At 39.2% G+C, this 23,822-nt stretch overlaps 1 protein-coding gene across 1 annotated transcript in view; it reads left to right on the forward strand.

Annotated features, from left to right (window-relative positions):
* Positions 1-23,822, forward strand: part of COL9A1 (collagen type IX alpha 1 chain) — a 77,083-nt gene extending 53,261 nt beyond the window's left edge. Inside the window, exons 29-38 of the mRNA XM_075707572.1 lie at positions 7,295-7,348; positions 8,112-8,183; positions 12,981-13,016; positions 13,124-13,168; positions 14,863-14,895; positions 16,653-16,799; positions 17,250-17,304; positions 19,365-19,553; positions 22,344-22,421; positions 23,638-23,822. Coding sequence (XP_075563687.1) covers positions 7,295-7,348; positions 8,112-8,183; positions 12,981-13,016; positions 13,124-13,168; positions 14,863-14,895; positions 16,653-16,799; positions 17,250-17,304; positions 19,365-19,553; positions 22,344-22,421; positions 23,638-23,822 — 894 coding nt within the window. The remainder of the gene's footprint in view (positions 1-7,294; positions 7,349-8,111; positions 8,184-12,980; positions 13,017-13,123; positions 13,169-14,862; positions 14,896-16,652; positions 16,800-17,249; positions 17,305-19,364; positions 19,554-22,343; positions 22,422-23,637) is intronic.

A 23,822-nucleotide genomic window follows, 5' to 3' on the forward strand; every position in this document is an offset into this window, starting at 1 on the left:
CTTTCTTCTGCAGCATGTACATGTAGTAGACATATTTAAGCCTCAGCTTTTAGGACTGCCCTTACATTTCCAGGAAAAAGAATTCTGCCAATTAAATAATTCTACATGCCATGATTTTCAAACTTCTAAAACTAGAAATTTTGAAAATACGTTGAGAAAATCTTTCATAATTGCTCTAAAGAGAATTTTTTGTGTGAATATTTTTGTATTTTTTCAGATTTTGGAATTTTCTCACAACTTTAACATTTGGTAGTTTTTGACCAAAGTTTTATAACCAAACACTTTTGAAACCTGAGGATTTTATGGTTACTATTCAGGTATTTTTCTTGTCCTTTTCCTTTCTATTTTGAATTACCCTCTTCAGCACTCACCTCAGCATTTTCTTTCTTCTTTACCCTTTGTTCCATTTCCCTCTTGGTAATAGAAGACTGAGATAGAAGTCAAGAGGGGCTGGGCTTCTTCCTTGGAGTTGGAAAAAACTTTGATGTTTTGCAGGATATGGAGAACTTCAGTCCCTTAATGTATTGTTGAATGGCAGCAGCCACATGAGAGATCCTCTTCACTTTCCCATTTCACTTACCCCTGTCCTTCACATCACTACTGGGGAAAGACAGCGTGGCTGCTAGCTCCAGGAGGGCCAGAACTGTAGAGGAAAGGACCCCCAGTGATGCTTTGTGGGGGGATAACAAGGCTGACTCTGCTAATATGGGCAGCAGGCTGGTATCTGCATTAGGGAAAAATAACATGCCCACATTTGTCTTATATTAAAAAATTGCCTGACTTTTTTCAGCTTTAGCTTCTTGCAAAAGACATCTCTTTGCGAGAAACACCTGGGGGCGTTGGTCGACAGCCGGCTGAACATGAGCCAGCAGTGTGCCCAGGTGGCCAAGAAGGCCAACAGCATCCTGGCTTGTATCAGGAATAGTGTGGCCAGCAGGAGCAGGGAGGTGATTGTCCCCCTGTACTCGGCGCTGGTGAGGCCACACCTGGAATCCTGTGTCCAGTTTTGGGCCCCTCACTACAAGAAAGACATTGAGGTGCTGGAGCGTGTCCAGAGAAGGGCAACAAGGCTGGTGAAGGGTGTGGAGCACAGGCCTTATGAGGAGCGGCTGAGGGAACTGGGGTTGTTTAGCCTGGAGAAGAGGAGGCTGAAGGGAGACCTTATCGCTCTCTACAGCTACCTGAAAGGAGGTTGTAGTGAGGTGGGTGTTGGTCTCTTCTCCCAAGTACTTAATGATAGGACAAGAGGAAATGGGCTCATGCTGCGCCAGGGGAGGTTTAGGTTGGATATTAGGAAAAATGTCTTCATGGAAAGGGTGGTCAAGCATTGGAACAGGCTGCCCAGAGGGGTGGTGGAGTCACCATCCCTGGAAGTGTTCAAAAAACGGGTAGCTGTGGCACTTCGGGACATGGTTTAGTCTAGCCTACCCTTAATTGGTTTAGTGTGGACTTGGTGGTGTAGGTTAATGGTTGGACTGGATGATCTTAAAGGTCTTTTCCAACCTAAACAATTCTATGATTCTATGAAAATTTTCACTTCAACCAGTGTATAGTTTTTTGAGGCATTACACAATGGAGTGCTATTAAGCAATCATCAGTGACTCTGTGGGACAAATTAATACTTCTATACTGTTTACCAAATAGCCTGTAGCGTCCTCTGGCATAAACCATGTTATTTCAATATTATTTTCATTATTAAGCAACTCTTGGAATGTAGTTGGAACGGTATTGTTACTAAGCAGCAGACTCAAATTTTGGCCTTTTGCGAGTCTAAACATTTACAGTTTCACAGGAAAGATATTAAATGGTTGAAAACAAAATAACTAGCTCTAATTAAAAATAGGCAGACTCATGTGTTGGCAGACTCTTACCTCACTGTTGACAGAGTTCCCTAGGAGAAAATTACTTTCAAAAGTACTACTTTGGTCTATCATGCTTTTTCTTAAAAAACTTAAGTTGGCACCTGAGTGGGGAAAAAAAAAATTACTTTTGTTTATTTAGTTCACTATTCATCTGTTCAATAAAACAGAAAAAACAACTGGAGCAACATGGAAATTATGTCTTTTGTTTCTAAATCAAACATATTCCCATTCCACTCTAATTGTTTTGTCGGTTAACCTTATGTTTGCTTCATGTTATGCTAGGCAATCCAAGTAATTACCAAACTCATTTGTGATTTAAACCTTTCTAAACCAGTCATCATGGCAGGTGGTCCAAAGGAAGCAATTCTCAAACATCAGAGTGTCATTCCTAATCAGTGGAATTTAGCCATGCTCCCTAAGCTGCTTAACCATTTTCTTTCGTATTTGCTGAGATTTAGTAAGATTTAATTTTTCATATTGTGTCTGCAGAAAATACTGACCCCTTCCCCTGCTTTTTTCATCCCTTGCTTTTATTCAGCTATTTAACCTTTAAATTGCTAACATTTGGAGAACATGTATCCCATCCTGTGGTTTTGCAGGGAAAAGAGAGCTTGGAACATTTAAGTGACAATTTAATTTGAAGTTCACTACTTGCATAGCAAATGGAGCAAACTTGATTTATATGTATGCCAGCATGTATGTGTTGTTAAGGATTTAGGATGCAATACATGTTTTCCTAATATTAGTAATGGAGGTTAAGTATCTAGCTGCCTAAGATTTGATACCGTAGCCCCCTCTGAGAGACTTCTGAGGGGCCCCGCTTGGTTGGGCTGACTTGCTCTTTGGAGGTGACTCTGCTCATTATAAAGAGGGAGCCTGGAGAGTACCTTGGATTTGGTACCAAAATGTCAGGCAACCAGAAGTTAGATGAGAATACTGTTTTCAGCATCTTAAATTACTTTGGGCTAAATAACTTTCTGAGTCTTTAAAGATATTTTTGTCTTACCTACCCTGAAATATATCTTTGATTACAGTTATAACTAAAATCTAGCTTTTCTATCATATTCTTTTTACATGACTCCAACTGAAATAATGGGTCATTTTCCATAGTTGATATTGGTGTAGTGGTATTGGTGGTGTTGTAGGATGAAATGTCCTTGCCTCAGTTTATATGATATGTTTAGGTATTAGTGTGCATGTTTTGTGTATATAGTTTCAGAGGTGTTCCACAAGTGGTGAGTCATAGTTTACATTTAAGCTACAGCTAAAGAGGTTAGCATTGCACAGTCTATAGCAGAATCGAAAGAACAAAGTGGATTTCCATCCTGCCAGGTATACTTTTTATCCAGTAAACCTAGGCATCTAGGTGGATGTGACTAAACTTTCTGACCTTGCACAATTCTGCGGCATGCAGTGTACGGGGTAGCACTTTCTCCTCTCTCACTCACAGTCTACACATCCCAGCCAAACCTGATTAGTATCTCCAAGCCTCTCCAGTTCTCATACTATCCATCCCTGTCTTTCCAAACCGCATGGTCAGATTCCTGTCTGCTATGTCACTCTTTACCCCTCCACCTCCAACAACAGCTTCCTTTGACTTTGGGCATTCTAGACCTCTGGATGTCAGCAGATATTCCAAAGTTGGCTTCTTCTAAGCAGTGTAGACAGTAACCTGGGTAAAAAATGCACTTGTTGTGGAGTTAGTGTCCTAAAGCTGTCCTAGACTTCAGTTAACACTATAGATGCAGCCAGTATGAAAGGTCTGTGTCCTTTATACTTGGCCACAGTATCACCCTTGATGAGAATGGCAGCTATTGGGCTGCTGCTTGTGCCCAAGGCATGACACCGTTAAGAGGAAGGTACATTTCATACTACAGCTATCTCTTACCATTATCCCAAGCCATACAATTTATTACTCTGAGAAAGGTGCAAAGGTGCATTTAAAATCTCAGAGAAAGTTTGCTGTATATTTACTCTTCATTCCAAAATGTACTTTTTTATTCTTTTATATTCTGCACAGATTTAATTCTCTATGGCACTGCTATTGAATATACTAAAATTGGTATGACGTATTATAAAAACAAAGTTCTTAAGTAGAGGAGAGTTTATTACCGTATACACTGTGAATTACCTGTCAAGAGATTCTAATTAGTGTTTTGATCATCTAGGCAGCTAAGCAAGATGCAAATTACCTGGGGAATATTTGCATTCTTATTATTGTTCCACTCAGTTGGTCAACAGGAAATCAATAAATCAGTGAAAGAAACTGTTTTAGCATGAGAATGCATTCTGTAACTGCTTGTGGGAATACTAGAAAAGAATCAAATCTTCAAAATGTCAGTGAGGATGAAAACTATCCCAGACAACCTAAAGGAAGGTCTACTGTAAATCCTGTAATGTCCCCTTATGTATGTTACATTCAAAGGCTAAATATAGAACTGTGAGAGAGACATTAAATCTTCATTTAAATGTATTGAGTGGTCTAGCAATCCTGCTTTGGAACGAAGGGAAGGTAGATTCTGTTGCAGCCACGGTCTAGCACATCAGCTGTGGCAGGGCTGCATTGTGGTATTGCGGTGCTGTACTACCATTTCACACCCTACAATTTCACATGTGCCTTGCCGTCCTTTGGGAGAATGACCCTGTCCTCAGCAGTACTCACATGCTAAGCAAAAGTATACTTAACAGAAATCAATTATCTATACTGTTAAAGTACTGGAGCAGTTCTGGACATGCTTTTGGTCTGCACTGTCTAACATCATTGAAACAATCTCTGGGCAGTGGCCAAGCTTTGGAGTTCTTCAGAGGCCATTTTCAGTGGTAGTCTGCACATTGCCTCCCTTCATTGTAGGCCAGGAAAGTCTATGAGCATGGGTGCAAGCTGATCTGTCCCAGCTCACTCTAAAAGAGAGTAGCTACTTTCCCTCTTCAAGTGTTCCACCTCTAGGAAAAGTAGGAATTTTGAAGTGTGTCAAAAATGCATAAAACATAGAGATTCTGGTCCTTTTTTTGTTAAAACCAGTGCAACATGCCTATTGATTTGTGAGTGGCCTGCAACTATGGACTGTGTTATATATAGGGCCGCTGTGTAAGAAAGGTAGGCTGAGGACATGGCCAAACTGCTTTCTGTCCTGATTATTGCCTATGAGTAACTTAGAGCACAGAGGAAGGTTTCATCTGACCAAGTACAGATGTCAACAGCTGAACCAGTTATTACAAAAACCCTCTTATAGGCTGTGGGGAGAATGTAGATGCTTCTAGGACATGACTCGGGATGTATTTTAAATGTTTACATGAGGACATTTCAAGATGCCTTTTTTTCTTCATCCCCTATGAAGGGAACCAAGAATAGCTAGCTCAATGTGAATCCTATCCCAGGGCCATTTCAGTCAGGTATAACTTGGAGGAACCTTTACAGTCTTTTAAGTTATGCCATGGGCCAGTGGGATTCCTGATTGTTCTTTGGGTTACAGTTCCCCTCTTACTTGCTAAAACACAACTCCTGCAGATCTTGCAGTGGTGGCCCTTAGTTTGAAGTAGTCTGTCCTTACAGACATAATGTTAATGATTATGGGAAACACTATCCTTTTGTATTCCAGTCTTCTGTAGGCTAACCTTCTTTTTACCACCTTAGAAAAGCATTGGTGTTTGAAAAAGTGACTGTAGTGTATATTTGACAAAATAATTTTTTGCATTTAAAATGGAATGGAAGATTTTTCTTGCATTCTGTATGACCAGCAGAACTTTTGATGTGCTTAGGAGATTTATTATATGATTTTAACTCCATGGAAGGTGACATTGCTTTTGTTTTATAGCTATATAGCAATCAGACGTGAATGCTATGACATATGCGAGGAGACGAGTTTCTAATACTGATCAGAATTTTAATCCTTCTCTTTCCTGCATCAGAAATGTAGTAGTATTCCAGGTCAGAGATGTAGTACAGAATCATGTGATTAAATAACAGATTTTCAGAAAGGTTAATGCATCTTCTGGGTTGTAAGATGAAGGTGATTTGGGGGGCTTTTTTCTTTTTTTATTTTTTTAACATAAAAAAGCTTTGAGAAATTACGCAAAGTGCTTTAAAGAATAGTAATTTTAACACCGTAGGATATTTTGAAGGAAATGAATGGGAAAGTCTGTTTATGATTGGTTCTCTGATCTCTCCAGGATACCTAATTATTTTCTGAATTGTAGAGTTAGTTTTCCTAAGCTTGTGTGAGAAGTTGTCGTTGCATTTATGACCTAGTGTAAAAGGCCATGTCTGCCATCTCCTTTTGTTGTTCAGTATGTCACAGTATTTCACAGCATTTTTCTTGTTATGAAGAAAATGTCTATATTTAAAATTACCCATTGTATACAGCACTAGAATGCTTAGACCTGCTTTTATCCAAAATTGTCTAAGGTATATATAACAGGTTATCTACTTACATATTTAATAACTTCAATTCTTGATATTTTATGATCTTAAATGCTATATCATGCTTTTATAGCAAGTACCCCTTATGGATTCACACAGTGGAAGTAAGAAAAGTATCTCAAGTGAGACTTAGGCTTGTGTTGGGAAAGTGTTTCAATTTATCTGTACAGGTATATATCTGTACAGGTGAGAGTAAATGTATAAAAGTTACTGAGCTGTTCTGAAAGGTTTAATCGTAAGAGACAAAACCCTTTAGAGAAAGGTACTTTAGTTCAAAAATTGTTTAAAATTTTTGAATATTTGACTCAATGTCAGGCTTACCCAGAGTCTATGTTCAAATGGCTGCATTAAGAGATGGAGTTATAACACTAATGTGAATATGGTGATCTGAATGGATAAACCTATCTGAAGTGAATATATAAAGAAAACATCCAGTAAAAAGCATATTTATACTTATCACTATTATGAAAGGGGATTTTTAAAGGTTACCCTTCTCTTCAACAGCCTAGACTTTTTTTTAACCTAAATGGGTTTGTTAAGCATGACTTCTGCACACACTTTTCACATTTGTCCACTGCCAGTGTGGGATCATGGGCTTTTAGGTATGTGGTCATGTGGGAGTTCAGTTGATGAAACTAAGCAAAAGCTTAAAGCTAGGCATGCGCATCAGAGTTGTCTTAGTGAAGTAAATGTGTTCGTAATGGGTAACTCTCAGGTGCGATCCCATGAAGGAGACTTGATTGTGCATAACCACTCAGCAGAATGAATTACTTGAATCATATCATGCCAACTATATATTGTATACCATTGTTAACTAAAAATACTTATATTTCTCAGGAAGTTTCACTGTTTTTAATGCATGTGATATTTTTGCACTAATAAACAGAAGTCCTGATTAAAGCCAACTTCTAAGTAGTGTAATTCACTAAATATTAAGAAAAAAAAATCATTATTTATTCCCTGTTCACAGGAAATATTTCAGGAAGTAATGGTGTCCTTCTATTTCCTGTAGGGTAGCAGAGGGGAGCCAGGTCCTGTGGGTCCTCCAGGTTTACCAGGAAAATGGGTAAGCAGTTTATTTCCATATTCAGTGCTCATGTTTACTTTCAAGGAGCTATGGTATCACCTGGAACGACACTTACCCATTTAACCATGCAGGGAACTCAAAATAACATAGAAACAAGGGATTGTTGAGTTTCTTTTTCAGTCCTCTGTGACTGTGCTAATATTAGCAAATGCTGTTCTGAAATATATAGAGATGTGTGGGACTTTTTCTTCTGTTTAAAAAAACATAAATCCTGTGATGTGCAAAGTTGGGTAGCACACTCCTGTGTGGGCTGCGTGTACTTGGGGAACCGGAGCAGTGAAAGACCGTCTTTCTGCTAACAGCTACGTGAAACTAATGAATGGAGCAGATTATGAATGCCACCTTTTACCAGTGCTCCAGGAGTATTTACACAGTAACAGTCAGAAGCATAGCTGGGGAGTTTTTGGCTGAAAGAGCCTGCTGTTACAGAGGAATGTGCAAATCACAGAGTGCAAGATCTTAGGAAGTATTTTTAAGAGAACCATACTGTTGTCGACGGACCGGAGGGTGGAAAGCTCTGTAAGCCATTTCTGTTGTGTTTGTCAGCAATGAAGTCATAGTAAGAAGCTGTTTAAAGGCCTGTATTTTGGATCAGCTCTATTTTCGTCAGATAATCCTCTTTCATCAAGTTAGGACTATTCTGGGAATAAGATTCTGTCCCATGTGGTTGTCAGGGTATGACCCTTAGTTGTTCGTTCTAAAACAGATTGGGTAAGTTTACACCATTGATTTATTTTCACAGGGTCCCCAGGGTGATATTGGACTTCCTGGACTGCCAGGTCCTCCAGGCCTACCTGGTGGTAAGGGTGATCGGGTAAGAAATGCACTCATACATACAGACTGCAGTTTGACAGCAGGAGTAAATACAATAATTTGAGCATTTTTTTGCAGTTGTTACATGAATTAATGTCTGGTTTCTTGTTTTGTATGTAGATCTGTTAACTGCTTGAAAGCAGTGCTCTAGGTGCCCATTAACTACTTGTAGCTCATAAAATACACAGGAAAAGCCTTGACAGTGTTATTTGAGGGACTGAAATAAGATTACTGGCGTAAATGCTTCGTTTTTTTGGAGTTCTAATCATTTAAAGGCCTAAAGCATATTGCAAATCATTGACTCGGCCAGATCTGAAATTGTAAGTCAGGGTCTCTGATCACTAAAGAGCTTTGGAACTTCAGCCCTGGTCTACAGTAGATACAATGCCTTTTACATACATCTTAGGACCTGCTATGGAAATGCACAGGCTAATGCAGCTGTTGAGACACCTGTGCATACATGCACAATTACAGGATATAAGTACCTCTTCTAGTATTTTGTTAGGAGGGAAGGACTGGACCCCTGTGGAACTCACATACATGCAGAAGATATCTTGCTTTGCTGAATAAATGTCAGTGAAGACTATATTTATAAAAAAAAAAAAGTTCCTTGTCTTCTGTTGCTTATAGGAGGCTGTAGAGGATGGAATTCACTGACCAAACTTCAGATGTCTTTGTTACGGAAATAGTTCTACACTGTTTCATCCTTCTTACTTGAGACATCTACTTCAGTATTAAATGAATTGCACTTTTGAAGTGCCTCTTACTTTCCACTGACAATCAAGGAAGTATGGAACTGTTAGTGAGACATAGGTATCACTGCTGTAGATGTCTCTAGTTGAACAGAGGAATCCTGCCCCTGGTATGCTCCCAGTATACATTATAGGGTGGCTAGATAGGGCTTGCAGTTGTTTTTGGCAGTTCTTAAAAGCTGCTCAGGTACTTAAAAAACAAGTTTCTAAGACAGTCTTTGTTGAGGTATTTCTCATGTGTTTGGTTTTCATTTTTTTTAATGCTGAGATCAGGAACGTATGTTTCTAGCCAAATGTAAGTAATGACATAAAGAGGTCTCTTTTTATTATATTGGTAATGATTCATACTTTAGACTTCTCCAGAGGGAGACTGAAGGTACCTTAGGAAACAAATTTGGAAGGAAAATAACTAGTATTTGTTGCAGTGCTGACAATCTCCCTCCAAAGATACCTGATTTTCCTCATTTACTGTATAAATGGTCTGGACCTCTAGGATGAGAGCAGAATGTAGATGCTGTAAGCAGACCCAGTGAGATTTGGGCTACACCCAGGAGGTTTCTGTTGATATAACTGGCAGATGAGAGTATCTTATGCCTGGATTTTTTTTTTTTTTTTAAATCCTAGGGTCAATTTAATGCCCTCTGCAAATACCTTAAAGTCCAAAAAGCTATGCTAACAATTATCTCATCCTGCGATTGCTTTTTAGCTTTTCTGTTTTGAGACAAGTGTCAACTGGATCCACTTGTATCCTTAATTCATTTTTTTTTCTTCAGTCGCATAGAGGCTGGAGTGAATTTTCTGGGACAGGCTTAACACGGTTACAGCTTTGCCAGTGGCATTGATCTGCAGTATGTATTCCAAGTCACAAGCCTGGAGAGCCTTGTGCTACTCTATCCTTTCTCTACCCTGTTCATCTTGCAACTGCATCTTACACAGAGCTAAACAGCCTTGTCAGGGTTTGGAAATAGGTATCTTTGTGGCCTGTTTAGTCTTTAGGTCAATGACTGGTATCAATAAGTTCCAGACTAAAGTAACCTTTCTTCCCTTCCTGATTTCAAAACATCATGGTTCTGTACACAGGGATCCTATAAAGTTCTGTTGTGAAGCCCATATATGCATGATAAGACTTGATGTAAACAGCAACCAGAAGCCAAGCAGAATTCACAAAAAAAATGTATTTCAGTAGTCATTCTTAATCCCAAAGCTGTTAGATATTGGGTACCATCTGCTGGCACCTTGTCACATGTGGGTGATTTTGACCGCTTAAAGAACCACCGCCAAAGATATCAGCAAAAGTGTTTTTATTGAAGTAAGATGTTGTAAAAGTGAGACTTAACAAGTTTGATGGCAAGGTTCCCTCTATTACTTACTGCAGAGGATATAATAATGATTCAAAGTTACCAACACAAAATCTTAGTGCGCTATAATGCAAGGTTATGCGCGATATCGGTCACTTACCAAAGATCTGCAGCTGGTAAGGGGTCTCTTGGCCTTAAGGAGTAACCTTGAGAGGTGTCCCAGCTCAAGGGGAGATCACCACCATGCAGCCAACTGCGTAGCAGGGAGAGCTTGAAAAAGGCTCACACAGTCTGTCATATTTATGGAATAAAGTGGTTGGCTCATACTCAAATGGATGTGATGGAAAAGGTAAGCATGAGACTCCTTGGACTCACAACTTTGTTCCTTGACAAATGAGCCTTGGAAGAACCACCTGCTGTTCATGTGTTAATTGCGTGGTCAGTGTTCCAATTTCCAAGCCCATATGCATCAGTGCTCGCTGCATCACCCTGTTCCAGCCTGCTCTCTGAAAACCCACACAGGAAGTAGAGAAGGAGGTAGTAGTGAGGTGGGTGTTGGTCTCTTCTCCCAAGTAGCTAGCGATAGGACGAGAGGAAATGGGCTCAAGCTGCGCCAGGGGAGGTTTAGGCTGGAAATTAGGAAAAATTTCTTTACGGAAAGGGGGGTCAAGCATTGGAAGAGGCTGCCCAGAGAGGTGGTGGAGTCACCATCCCTGGAAGTGTTCAAAAAACAGGCAGACGTGGCACTTTGGGATATGGTTTAGTCTAGTCTACCCTTGATTGGTTTAGGTGGGCTTGGTAGTGTAGGTTAATGGTTGGACTGGATGATCTTAAAGGTCTTTTCCAACCTAGACGATTCTATGATTCTATGATTCTATGAAGTTCTTGGCCTGGTTACGGCCTTTAATTCTTTTGGAGCCTGAACCAGACTGCCACTAGTTTGGTCAAGGAGTCGGCTGCATCTGTCACACACCTGACGTATCATAGCAGAGATAGCAATACCAAACAGTGTTACAACAATGAATCAGGCTTCAGTGAACCTTACAGACTGGTTATGCAGGTATTTTACAGAAATGCCCAAAGCCCAGTATTCACCACTTACACTGTTTCACATATTTTGAATTGCTTTCAGACACTCTGGTTCTGTCTATTTTAGTTTTATTAGACAGCACCAGGCCAAGACCCAGACCTTGGCACTGGAACACAATCCTTTATACTGGTAAGTAGTTAGTGTAGCCCCTGGTATAGTTTCAGCTAATGCTGACTGGCAGTGTCGCAAACAATTCTTGGACATGGTTCGAGAGGGATGTTTACAAATAGATAAGCAGTATGTCAAAAAAGTGGATATTCTCATATCTTGTCATCTTACCCTGTTGTCTCCATTGAAATTTTGGGAGTCAACGTAGAATAGATTCAGATAGTTTCAGCTGTGATTTTTATGTTTGCTAATACAAACATTACAGGCCAAGTTTCACAAAAGCAAAAGCTTCTCCCTTCTCAACCTTATCTATTGGCAGTTTTGTTGCTCTAAAGAAGAGTAAGTGGAGATAAAGAATCCCCAAAATGTTAGGTTGGAAATCAACGTCTTTTTGTGTAAGTAATTGGAAAACCTTAATAAGGCGTGATTTTGAGAACACTTCAGACAAGATAGTTTCAGTGTTGTTTGACAAAGTTGGAATGTTAAATAGGTCTGTGATTTCCACTGCTTAGCTTTGTGGATAATTTAGCATTGACTCTTTGCCCTCAGGAACATGAGAATAAATCTGAATTCATTAAATTGTAGATGCTGCACCAGTTTGTGTGCCTTATCTTATGTGAATTAAATGGATCTCCGAAATGGGAGAGAAAATGCTGTATCTCTGTCTGTTTTAGAATTTTTTTTTTATGCACAATTACAGTTCTTTTGGAATGTATATGTTTGAATGTGCACAGTCTGCAAAGAACATTTAAGGATGGTGTGATTGGTTTTCTAACGAAACACAAATACTAAGATTTTCTTAAATAGTACACTGTTCTACAAATTAAATACTTTTACTCTAGAAAGAAATTACATATTTTTGAAATTAATCAGGTCATTAATTTATTCCTCTTTGGTTCCTGTCTGTCCACACAGGTATGTTTTGTTAGGGGATTCTAAGATGAAAAATAATATTATTTATTTTTTTAAAAAAAGGAATTATCAACTCTTAAGATACAAGCCATTCAGCTTTGACTGTAATGATCAAAACTCTAGAAACGAGATCAAAATGCTGAAAATGTTGAGAGTTAAACAGCAAGCAAAACCAGATTGTGACTGAACCTGTGCATGTCTCGGTGTGCTTATCCCACATTAGCAGGGCTGGTATGGCCTGCAGCAATACAGAATACTTAATAGGGCTAGAAAAAGTGATACACTTACTGGATTTTTTACTTATAACTTCTAAGCAATTTGCAGAGCAGAGCTGTAGCAGCTGCAAGAGCATCTGCCAGGTAAAGGGGAGATCTACTGTTTGACAGTGAGAATCTGTACCATCCAGTGTGGCAGTGGATTGTATGTTCCATGCTAGTACTTGCCTTCAGTCTGTCACCTTAATTATATAGTAAGATTTAAGTGCTTTGATTGTCATTCTTAAAAATTTGCAGCTTTAAAGGTCTCTTGCATTAATGCTAGATGGTGGGGAGGATTGAAGATAGTTTAGTATGCTTTTGAACCTGCAGTTTCAAATTCTGATTTTTTTTTTTTTTTTTTTTTAATCTTTAACCTTTTAGGGTTCAGTGGGTGAACCAGGACCTAAGGGTGAACAAGTAAGTCGTGTTACAGGTTGTGGTACTTTCAAGTCACACTACCAAATGCTGCAGCACATTATGTTGACTAAATCCGAAGGCTGATAGTATGTCTTTTTTTGATATAGGGTGCACCTGGAGCAGAAGGAGATGGAGGAGAAAAGGGTGACTTGGTAAGGCATTATTTTCTGTTCACCTTATCTAATATTTTGTTGTTGTAAATTAAAACTTTGAAGTATTGTTGGAGTGCTTCAAGCATATGGTTTGATAATTGAAAGTCACATTTCAGTTTTATAGTAACTGGGCATTGTGGAGCACAGTAGTTCTGTTAGCCCGGTCACACCGTTCCTGCTGTTTTGAAAACACTCTGAAATACGTATGTTCTATTAGGTGTATAGTATAGTACAGGCTGCCTATATATAGATAGATACATATGTAGAGATATACCAAGCATTTGTGTGTATATATATATATATATATTTTCAGGTGAAACAGGAGCACAGATAGTAAATATCCTTAATAACTCAGACTTGTTAGAAATATCTTTGGCAATAAGATGTAGCAACCGGCTGTTAGAGAGAGGGAGAATGGTCTGGGAAGAGGCTGTGGCACTGTGATATTGCTGGAGGAAGGTGTATATACTGCAGGAGTGTGGCATGTTGTGAGTTCACATGGGTAATGCCTGGGTTGTGTGCCCTTGGGTAAAGAAGATCTGTTTTCCTGCAGAAAGAGAAATGTGCTAGGCCAGTGGCTCCTACGGGGCCCCATCCAGCAAAGCCAGAACTTGCTCTTTCAAAAGGAAGTAAACTGCTCCCTATTTAAAAAATGGTAGCCAGGTTATGTGCTGGAAATGAGCACTTTTTTCCTCCACTTTGCAATTCTGAAAGGCTTTAAAAGTTAATTAACAGCCCTAGTGAGCTAGATGTCCAGTAACACAGCTTTACCATCACTATACGGATTCCCAGGAAGCAATACTATGGGTTGTTTAAGTGTGCTGCCAGTTAGTCTGTTTTTAAACCAGTAACGGTTGTTATTCCTACTTCACTTATGGCATATGCATTAACAAAGTGGCCTTTCTGACCTTTAGAAACCAATTATTGCACCAATGACATTTAGGAACTGGGAAAATACACTTTTCAGAAATCTCTCCAAGAGTAGTATGAAAATACTGAAGAAGATAAGTTAAATCTATCTCATAGGTGACTACAAGATTTTTAAACTTTTTCCACCCCCCACCTCCCCCACCCCCAATTCAAAGAGAAAACTAAAAAATTCTGAATAGTTGGACTGCTATACAGAGTCAAGCAGTAGAGGGATCTCAGGGTTGTTCAAGCCATGAGCCAGGTTGCTGGGAACAGGAACTTCTAGGGGTTTGGCTTCTTCACAGAACACTGGGTAGACACCTGCCTGCTTTCTGCTGCAGTTTTGTCAGGGCTAATACAACACTGTAAAATATCTGTAATTCTGTCAAACTAGAAAATCCTGATTACATAATGCTTCCTCTAAAGGTTTCCAAGCAATCTGCTAAGATTGTCCTGTGCTGTAACTGTGGTTTGAGAGGTTAGGGCCACATGTCTAATTCTAAGATAAGCAATACAGATCCAATTAAAATAAATATGCTTTCTTATTTGTACCTTACAGAAATGTCTCTGAGAAAGGAATTTTTGCAAAAAAAAGTCTGAAACTTAAGGTTTATTTCCAAATGAATTGTAATTCATTTGAGGTGCAATTTTGCATAAGTCAACTAAATATGTGTGGGTTTTTTTACAGTGGGGGGAAAAGAAAAATCACGTCAAGTTAACTGCATTTGTAATGTCTGTGATAATGGATACTCTCTTCTAATATAGTTTGTCTTATTTTTGCTTAGGGTGATATGGGACTACCAGGAGCAAAGGGAGCTGTAAGTATAATGAATAGCATTGTTACAGAAATAGGAAGATCTAGTAGATCAGATAGATGGTTTTCTGATTTAAGAAAGACAATACAAATAACGAGCTGAGCTCTTTATCACAGTTAAATTGAATGAGTTCCAACAGTGTTTCTTCTGTTTAAATTTTGAATACAGTTGATATTAAAATGAATTAGCTTCATAAAAGAGAAGCATTATTCAACAGCAGTTTTCTGGCCAACTAATTTTTTTTTTTTTTTAAAGGAAATGAATGCACTCTTTGTACAGTAGGTGTTGTATAGAAAGGAGGCCCAGTGCAGTGGCTGCGTGCAGCCTGTAATCTTTACACTGTGAGAAAGCTGGCAGCAGGACTGTGATGTCTGTGAAAGCAGAAGTATTTATGGCCCAGATTCCTTTTCTCTTTTTATTTTTTTAGAAATAACAAAATGATAGGTTTGATGTGGAAGGTGAGCAGAAGCTTGTATATCACGTAAGAAAAAGTGTTTGAGGGCTGAACGCATTCTGTTATTCCAAGATCACTGAAGAGTGGGATTGTTACAGCAGCTGACAGTTTGGGCTATGATACTAACATATCAACAGTTCTGCCTATAGGGAACGGAGGTTGAATGTAACAAAAAGAGCTATGCTTGTGTTCTCAGTGGCCTGCGTGACTTTGGCGCTAAGCAAATGCAAGCTAGGGAGTGTTTACTGCTGATCAAGATCTTACAGGAAGGACATGAGGAAGAGATAGAGGAGAAATCTGTAGTTTTATTCCCCTAGATTTTTAAAATCCTCTTCTCTTGATTGGACCTTAGAGTGTTTGTCATACTAGTGAGTACATACACAAGGATGAATAAGCCATCAGGGAACCTGATAACTCACCAGACTGGGCAGCAAAGAAATGATGGCTTCCTGGTTGTATAGTCCACAAAGGGAATTTTGCTGTCGTCTTAATATATCTGTTGAAGTGTGTTCTTTGGGTTTTCTTCTGACAGGGACAGCAATTAGCTGTCCAAGATGCAGCACAGATGGACCAGAAATGGCTCCATCTTGTGGATTTAACTGATACCACAGTTGAGTAATTTGCCGTGTTGTTGAGCATCTCTTTCAGCAGGTGTTGGTTTTTTTTTTTCCCCAGTAGATGTGGGAAGGCATAAGTATGTAGGATTTTTTTTCCTGTTTGTTTTGGTTCAGGGGTTGGATTTTGTTGTGGTTTTGGGGGTTGGTTTGTTTTTTGGTTGGGTTTTTTTTCCTTTTTTAGTACTACTATTGTTTAATAGTAGTACAGTAACTTGTATTGAAAGTAACTTGGAGGTGCCTGTTGGCATACTATCTATAAAAGGGAATGAAAGGCATTTGGAACAAGCAGGGAGCTGGAATTTGTGTAACTTAAGGAGCACTTAATGTCTAGAAAAGTTGCATGTGACATGCACAAGGGGAGAAGTAGAAACCAAGTACAGGAGATCTGTTCTTTGACAAAAAACCAATGTATTGTACATGTCACTACGGATGCCCTTTTGTGTCTTTTGACAGAATATCTTTTTTTTCATTTCTCCCCTTTAAGGGAGGAATACAGACCTCTTTTTAAGCTTATAAATCACACAACCACTGACTCCAGTCAGTTATTTAAAAAGAAGCTGTTCAACAACTCTACATCCCAGTGTTCATTGCTTTGCATTTGTGAATAGCTCCTGCCACCATTTTGATACGTCAGAATGAGTCTAACACTAGTATAGCAGTCCATTGAAAATCTTCTCTTTCATTGCCAGGTTGGTAATCCTGGAGAGCCTGGTTCCCGTGGCCCTGAGGGAAGTCGGGGACTGCCTGGCATGGAAGGGCCACGAGGCTCACCTGGGCCGCGAGGCTTGCAGGGTGAACAGGGTGCCCCAGGTCTGCCTGGCAGCCAAGGTCCAGCTGTAAGTACTGTTTTAATGGGACTGGTATCTTTTGAATGCTTAGCTGTCACTCACACCACTCCTTTTCTTGCACCAGGAGCTATGTATGCATGCAAAACCCAAGTGCCACAGTAGAGTATGAAATGCACGGTACCTCAGAACAGACACATTTGTGCACCAGAGAAATCATAGGGTTGTATACAGTTAGGTCTTTGGGTCCTTGGCTTTCAGTTCGGTTCCATTTTCTTACGCCTGTCCCACTGCTGTAGTCCGCATGTACCATGTTTGATACATGGGTGTATAACACATAGTATCCACCTTGCTAGTCCAATTGACTTCAGCTGGAATAGTTGCACTTGCAGGGACTGGAACAACTTTTATTGACCAGCCAACATTTTTTCCATCAGGCGCACTTATAAAATGTACTGTGATGTCAACTGTTTTTTTAAACTATTACTTTTTTAATCCTAGGGAAAAGAACCAACTGATCAGCACATTAAGCAGGTTTGCATGAGAGTCATGCAAGGTAAATATTCTAAAAAGTATTTGATGTTTCTTGTGCATTTAAATCAGGATAAGCTACTGCTGTGGAGGCACACGAGATTTTCCCACTCTTATCCAGAACAAATAGTGTGGCCTCAGTAGGGGACCTGGCAGAAAAATCTTCCCACATGTAAATGGGGACACAATATGAGAGAATATGAGAAAGAAGTCCCCTTTTTTATATATACTTTGCAGCCTCATTGAAATACCTGTGGATTCCACACTATTACTGTAGTAACCAGGTGATAGACCAGAGTGTTTTTATGAAATATATATATTTTGTGTAGAAATCACTTGCTATTTTTACATATGTAAAAGTACATGGCTTCACTGGAAGCTTGTTTTTTCATTTGTACTCATGCACTATTAGATTACAGCAAACAAACTATGTGCAAAATAGGTAAAAAAAAAAAAGAGCAGTGCAGAGAGGTATCTTACCATAAAATGAAAGCAATAGGTAGATGTTCAAAACCCTAATTATATTTGCTCAGTTCTTCTTGATACGCACAGAAATCTGGAGCTTTTTTAATACAGTTGGGTGCATTGGGTTTACCAAGTTTAAAAACTTATGCTGCCCTGTAAGCACAAAAGATATTTTTCAGTACTTACTCTTGAAGAAGCCCTTAGGGATATTATGCCTTTGTAAAGTTAAGTGTTTACCAGAATGAAATTGCTGCTAATGAGTTAATCTAAAAACTATCAGTAGCCATCGCTGTTCTTGATACTGCCCAACAGGGTATTTTTTTTTTTTTTTTTAAACTTTATATAAATAGGATGAAAAGGCCTTTTAAAGTGATCTCTTGAAAGACACAGTAATATTGAGGAGGATTATAGTGAAATCAGATATGATGCTTGCATTTATTCATAACCACCAGAATTAGCAGTGAAGAGAAGGATATGGGAAAAATCTAGACTGTCTTCATTGCATCCCTCTTGAGAGCCCCTATAATTGTCAGTGCTGTCATGCTATTAAAAAAAAAAAAAGACAAAAAAAAAAAAACCAATCCAAGTGGGTCCCTGGAACCTTGTCAGCTTAAAGACAAAAGTAACTGAAGGTTAGCTCCTGAGTAGGCTTTGCCTGCAGATTGCTATCCCCAGTCTTCCTCAAGTATCTGCTAGCCATAGTTCCTGCTTTATTTCAGATCCTTTGCACCACCCGACCCCCATCTTAATTTTTCTTGGTTGTGGACACAAAATAACTTGTCTTGCCAAGTCATGCAGACTTTATAACAAATGTCATAGGGAGTTCTGTGTGGCTGTATCCAGAGAAAGTTATTTCTGAGGCATGCTTGGAAGATGGATTTGACGTCTGGAATAGAAACTTTAAGCAAAGAGAAGACTGCTCTCATGTTGTTACAGCAGTGGTCTGAAAGGGGGATGAGGAAAAGGGAACAGCTATATTAGGCCATTCCAAGGAATGGCAAGCTGATCCTATGCCTAATGAAGAGCAAAGCTGCTGCTGATTTACCTTAAAAAAAAAAAAGCAGCATAAAATGTTCAATTATTTATCAAACTTGAGCTCATGAGCACCCATTTGAGGGGTTTCTTTCATCTGAAAAAGGCAGCCTACACTTACTTTGCAGGCCAATGTAGATGAATGCCCTCATGTTTTTCAGCTGTTCCTTCTTGCAAAGATGGATCTTAATAAGGATTAACAAGTAGTAATGAAGTTGCTCTTTTAAGAGACAGCAATTGCATGAGTAAGTTTTCTTGCTAGATGATTGAAATTTAAATGACATAGAAAATTATAAGGACATTTCTAAATAAACTGTATACATTTAAGTAATTTCAGCTTGCAAGCATTAAATGTTTAAGATGTAGGCTTCAGAGTGACCAGCTTCACAGTATGCTTATGCAATTTCCCTCTGGTAGTACTAATATCTTGTGTAACAAACTTTGTAAATAGCATTGTACATAAGGAAGGTGCTGTACTGTTATCTGTCGGTTTCTTTGGTAGAGAATACAGATTCTTCTTCAGTGAACATAAGAATCTCTCCATTCAGATCCACTTACTGCTTAATTCTGTCTTCCTGTTCATTGCAGAACAACTAGCTCAGCTGGCAGCCAGTCTTAGGAGGCCAGAATTTGGTGCTCCAGGTCTTCCTGGCCGACCAGGGCCACCAGGTGCTCCAGGACCTGCTGGTGAAAATGGCTTCCCCGGACAGCTTGGACCCCGTGGCTTGCCTGGCCTTAAAGGTCCCCCTGGTGAGATCGGTCGTAAAGGTCCTAAAGGTAAGAAATTCTGTAACTGGCTTTCAGTTGTTGACTGCTCCGTTTTTTTGTGGGGTCTTTTTTTTGGGGCGGGGGTACAGATTGTGGATGTACATTGTACACATGTAAAGTCCAAAAAGATCCTGAATTAGCAACCTAAGCTATTTCCTGTAACTGTTGCCTCAATTGCCCCAGTGATTAAAGGGCATATTGGCTTGGCCTCAGCAAGACGTGTTTATAAATCCATTTTTTTGTCATCAAATCACTTACATAGTATAAAAAAGGACAGGCATCTGCCTTGAACTAGAAGTAAGCAGCTGAGTTGGATTCCTAATACTAATTTTCCCTCTCATGGACTCTTGAGGTTTGTGTTTTTCATATGCTGAAAAGTTCCAGTAGTGATTCTCTCTTTCCTCCACTCAGTTTGGTTGTGGACCTCACTTCTGCAAGACTTTTGGTCCCAAAAGCTAACGTAAACGGTCACATTCATTCGCTAATGTCTAGCCTACTTTTCTAAGTCTGTCCAGTTTCTCCATTACAAGTGATTGATAACAGTCTGCCTCTTTTGTTTGGGTGTAATACTTGAGCCAGGTAACATCATTGCACCATGTACCACAATCTATTAATTCTTTGGAAAGAATAAATCCGTAATAAAATTGACTAACCTTACACTTTACAAAAAAGCTTTATCTATCTAAGTTAATCTCTTTTGTTCCTGCCTGAGAGGGTTTATACACCTCCAAAGGATTATATAGTAGAATTTTCTGCAAAGTCTCATGACCATTATGTATGTATTAGTTTCTATTCAGCAGTGGTTTCAATTTGTTTTCTTGAAGGAAGGTTTATTTAAAAATCGTATTTCAGACCTGCACAAAGCTGGTCTGTCTAGAGCATTTACTTTTGTCTCAAGTTTTATCTGAAAGTTAAATTGGGAAAACCTTTGAGAGAAGGAATAGAACACAAACAAAGCAAACCTTAACAGCATTGTTGCTGGAGCTCTGTTACTGTTTTCATTTAATGTAATGTCATTGGTATTCGCAGAAGCAACAAAAACTGGAGATACAAAGGTGATCTGATAGGCTGAATTTGATTCATCACACACCAGGCTGCACTGTGTTAATATGAAAAAAAAAAAAAAAATCTACAGAGCATTAAAAAAAAAAGCCCAAACAAGCAAAATGCTTTGTTTCCTATCATAATTTTCATCAAATTCCAAGTTACCTTATGGTAAACCTTGAAATACAATTACAGATACAAGAGAAATGGTGAATGCTCTAATGTGCAAGAGCTATCATGATGGTACGTGGCAGGCACTCTGAAAAAAAAAATCTTAATGCTTCACTCCTGGTAGTTCCTAGAGTTTCACAGGGGTCACAGAGATGAACTGACTTTCCCCATTCATTTGGGGAGTTGTCCAAGATGGGAGTGAGAGGACATGGGTATGTAGGAGTGAGAGGAAAAGGACACGTGATAAAAATGGAAAGGAGGAGGATGTTGAGAATGGTTTAGAAGGGCATGATAAAGAGGAAAGAGAAACGCAAGAATGGGTTAACATGAGATAGAGCAGAAGATACAAATGTACAGTGATTTTAACAGCATCAACAACAGCAGAGTCAAAAAGAGCTGGCTCAAGGAAAGAGGCTATAGTGACTTTTTAATGAGCAGTCTGGGGTAGTGAAGGAGGGAGAATCAGAAATAAGAGGTTGGAGAAGTTCGGGGTAACCAGCAGTAAACACTATTCCAAAGTGTTCAGTAGCTGGAAATAGCAGAAGTATATATGGGTAACCTGATAGCAGTGCTTCCAGTAGCCGTATTTACAAAAGGAGGCTAATGTCCATGTTGACTAGGCTGTCTGAAGCGTAGAGATAAGATTCCTCCTCTAGTACCCTGTGTGCATCTTTTATTGAAATTTGGACTTTTGTACTGACTCCTGTGTTCCTTTACATAGCTTCCTTGTTTTCTGCTGTGCCATTTCTAGGCAAGCCCTAAACTTAAGTCTGCTCCAGTTCTCCTTACTGCAGTACAAGAAAGTATGGAAGTATAAAATAAAGCTCACTCAAACATTATTAGGCATATACTTGAGACTTTTGACTTGCAGTAAAAAAAAAAAATAAAGTCAAGAGTTTACATAGGGTATTCATGAGTGATAAGTATATGTACTTTCATGGCATATGTCCAGTGAACAGAATTTGAACTTCACAACCAAAACAGCAAAAAAGCTTCCTTGGACTAAGATGCTTCTTGTTTGGAGTAACATCTGAGTTTGAAAAAATAAGTTGAGCGCCCACCAAAGAAAAGTCTCCGTAATACCAGTATACGAGAACAAAGTCCTTTGTTTTACTTTTATGAATGTCTTATGTGGATGTCAGCAGAATACTGTAATGTGCGCAAGCCAGCTTCTCTTTTCTTCTCTGCACTAGCTAGTTCAAGGACCAGCACTTGAGAATTTTTGCTTATTAGCAGAGTCATATGGTCTTGCAAAAGCTATTTGCTAATACCCTCAGTCTGTGTTCCAAAATAGCCTATGTAGTTCTGTGAGTTTGGTTTATTTCTGTTACATAGACTATGGTATATTTCCTGTGGTACTTACTGTCCAGCCCCAGGTGGGTTTTTTTTTTCCCTCCAACATGTCTACTTCTGAGTATAGCTCAAATGGGGGGAAAAGTCCAAACAGACCCCAAACCTCTTACAAGGACATGTGTCAGGACATCATTCAAAGATGCTAAGAATATATACAACCACCCGAATTCTTTGCTTATTAGCCATTCACCTCTGAGAGGCTGTAACTAATATTTCATTTATTTGCTTTAGGTGAACCAGGAGAAAGAGGAGATAGAGGATTTCCAGGCAGAGGACTGAAAGGTTACCCTGGACCAAGAGGTCTTCCAGGTAAATATAACAAGGATGAGGATAAAGAGGAAAAGATATAGTAAAAATTTATTCAGAACTGATATCTCAAGCTGTCTTGAAAAGGTAAAAGGTGTCCATTAAGCAATAAGCTTCCAAATAACAGTACTTCATAATTTTTACTTCATAGGTAGTAATACAGTCACAAATCAGAACTAAAAGCTCTTTTAGTAAAGAGCTACCACCCTATATCTATATCGGTGTAGAAAGATTAGGAAAAATGTATACAAAGCATTAAAAAAAAAAAAAAAGGCAATCACACTTGTGTACATATATATAGGTGTGATTGCCTCTTTTTTTTTGTATAAATACTAATTTATATATAAAATAAAACAAAAAAAAGGCCACAAACCCCAGATTGTCTCACTGGCAGCCACAGCAGTCTTCAAAATCTCCATTCATAATTTAGGACATTCAAAATACAATTCTCCTTTATTTTTGTGGTAATTAATTAGTGTTATATAATAGGGGTCCAGGACAGATTCTTGCTGATAAGTGCAGCACAACTGGCCTCTAGTGGCCAGTGAATGAAAAAAAACATGTTATTTCCATTGGTATCTCTCTACAGTGCGTTTCTGCGTGTACATATAGACAGAACCTACTGGAATTTGTTCTCTTTGTAAAAAGGAGAAAAAAGAAAATCAGTGGACTATATACTGATACCTAGGATATCTGTGAAACCCAGAGTTGGCTTCTTCAGAAATGTATCATTGGAAGAGACTTACTAAAATCACTGTATTTCATCCCTTCATTGAAGATTTAGAAGTAAAAAGATACTTTATGCTCAGCAGTTCCACGCTATAGATCTATTTCCCCAACACATCTGAGTGGAGAATAAAAATAAATTCTTGCTACGTCTCTTTTTGGAGTGCTCACATAACTTAAGTAGTGAGTAGCACTACACCTCCATCCACATTGCCAACAGGGTTGTCTGCAGTGCTGCAATCAGTTGTACCACATGGCTTCTTATAGCAGCAGATCTGCTCAAGTATAACTGGAGAGGGCTGGGCCTGAAATTCATTGCTGTAGATGTGTAAACACAGCCTGGTTGTCTATTAGAGGAAAACTGTCCCTCTCTACTGAGATCAGTAGAAAGCCATCTTCATACAGCTTTTAAGAACAGGATATTCAGTAAAGCTACATGTATACTAAGCAAGTCATATGCTGCCAATTTTTAGACCTACATCCACTTTTCCAGGTGAACCAGGCAAACCCAGCTATGGCAGGGAAGGCCGTGATGGTGAACGAGGTCTCCCTGGGGTGGCCGGTCAGCCTGGGGTTCCTGGTCCTCCTGGCCCTCCCGGCCCTCCTGGGTACTGTGAGCCGTCGTCTTGCAGAATGCAGGCTGGACAGAGAGCTGGTAAGAACATGAAAGGGCCATGA

The sequence above is a fragment of the Pelecanus crispus genome, chromosome 3 (assembly GCF_030463565.1).
Source record: "Pelecanus crispus isolate bPelCri1 chromosome 3, bPelCri1.pri, whole genome shotgun sequence".
In the NCBI taxonomy this organism is placed as follows: domain Eukaryota; kingdom Metazoa; phylum Chordata; class Aves; order Pelecaniformes; family Pelecanidae; genus Pelecanus; species Pelecanus crispus.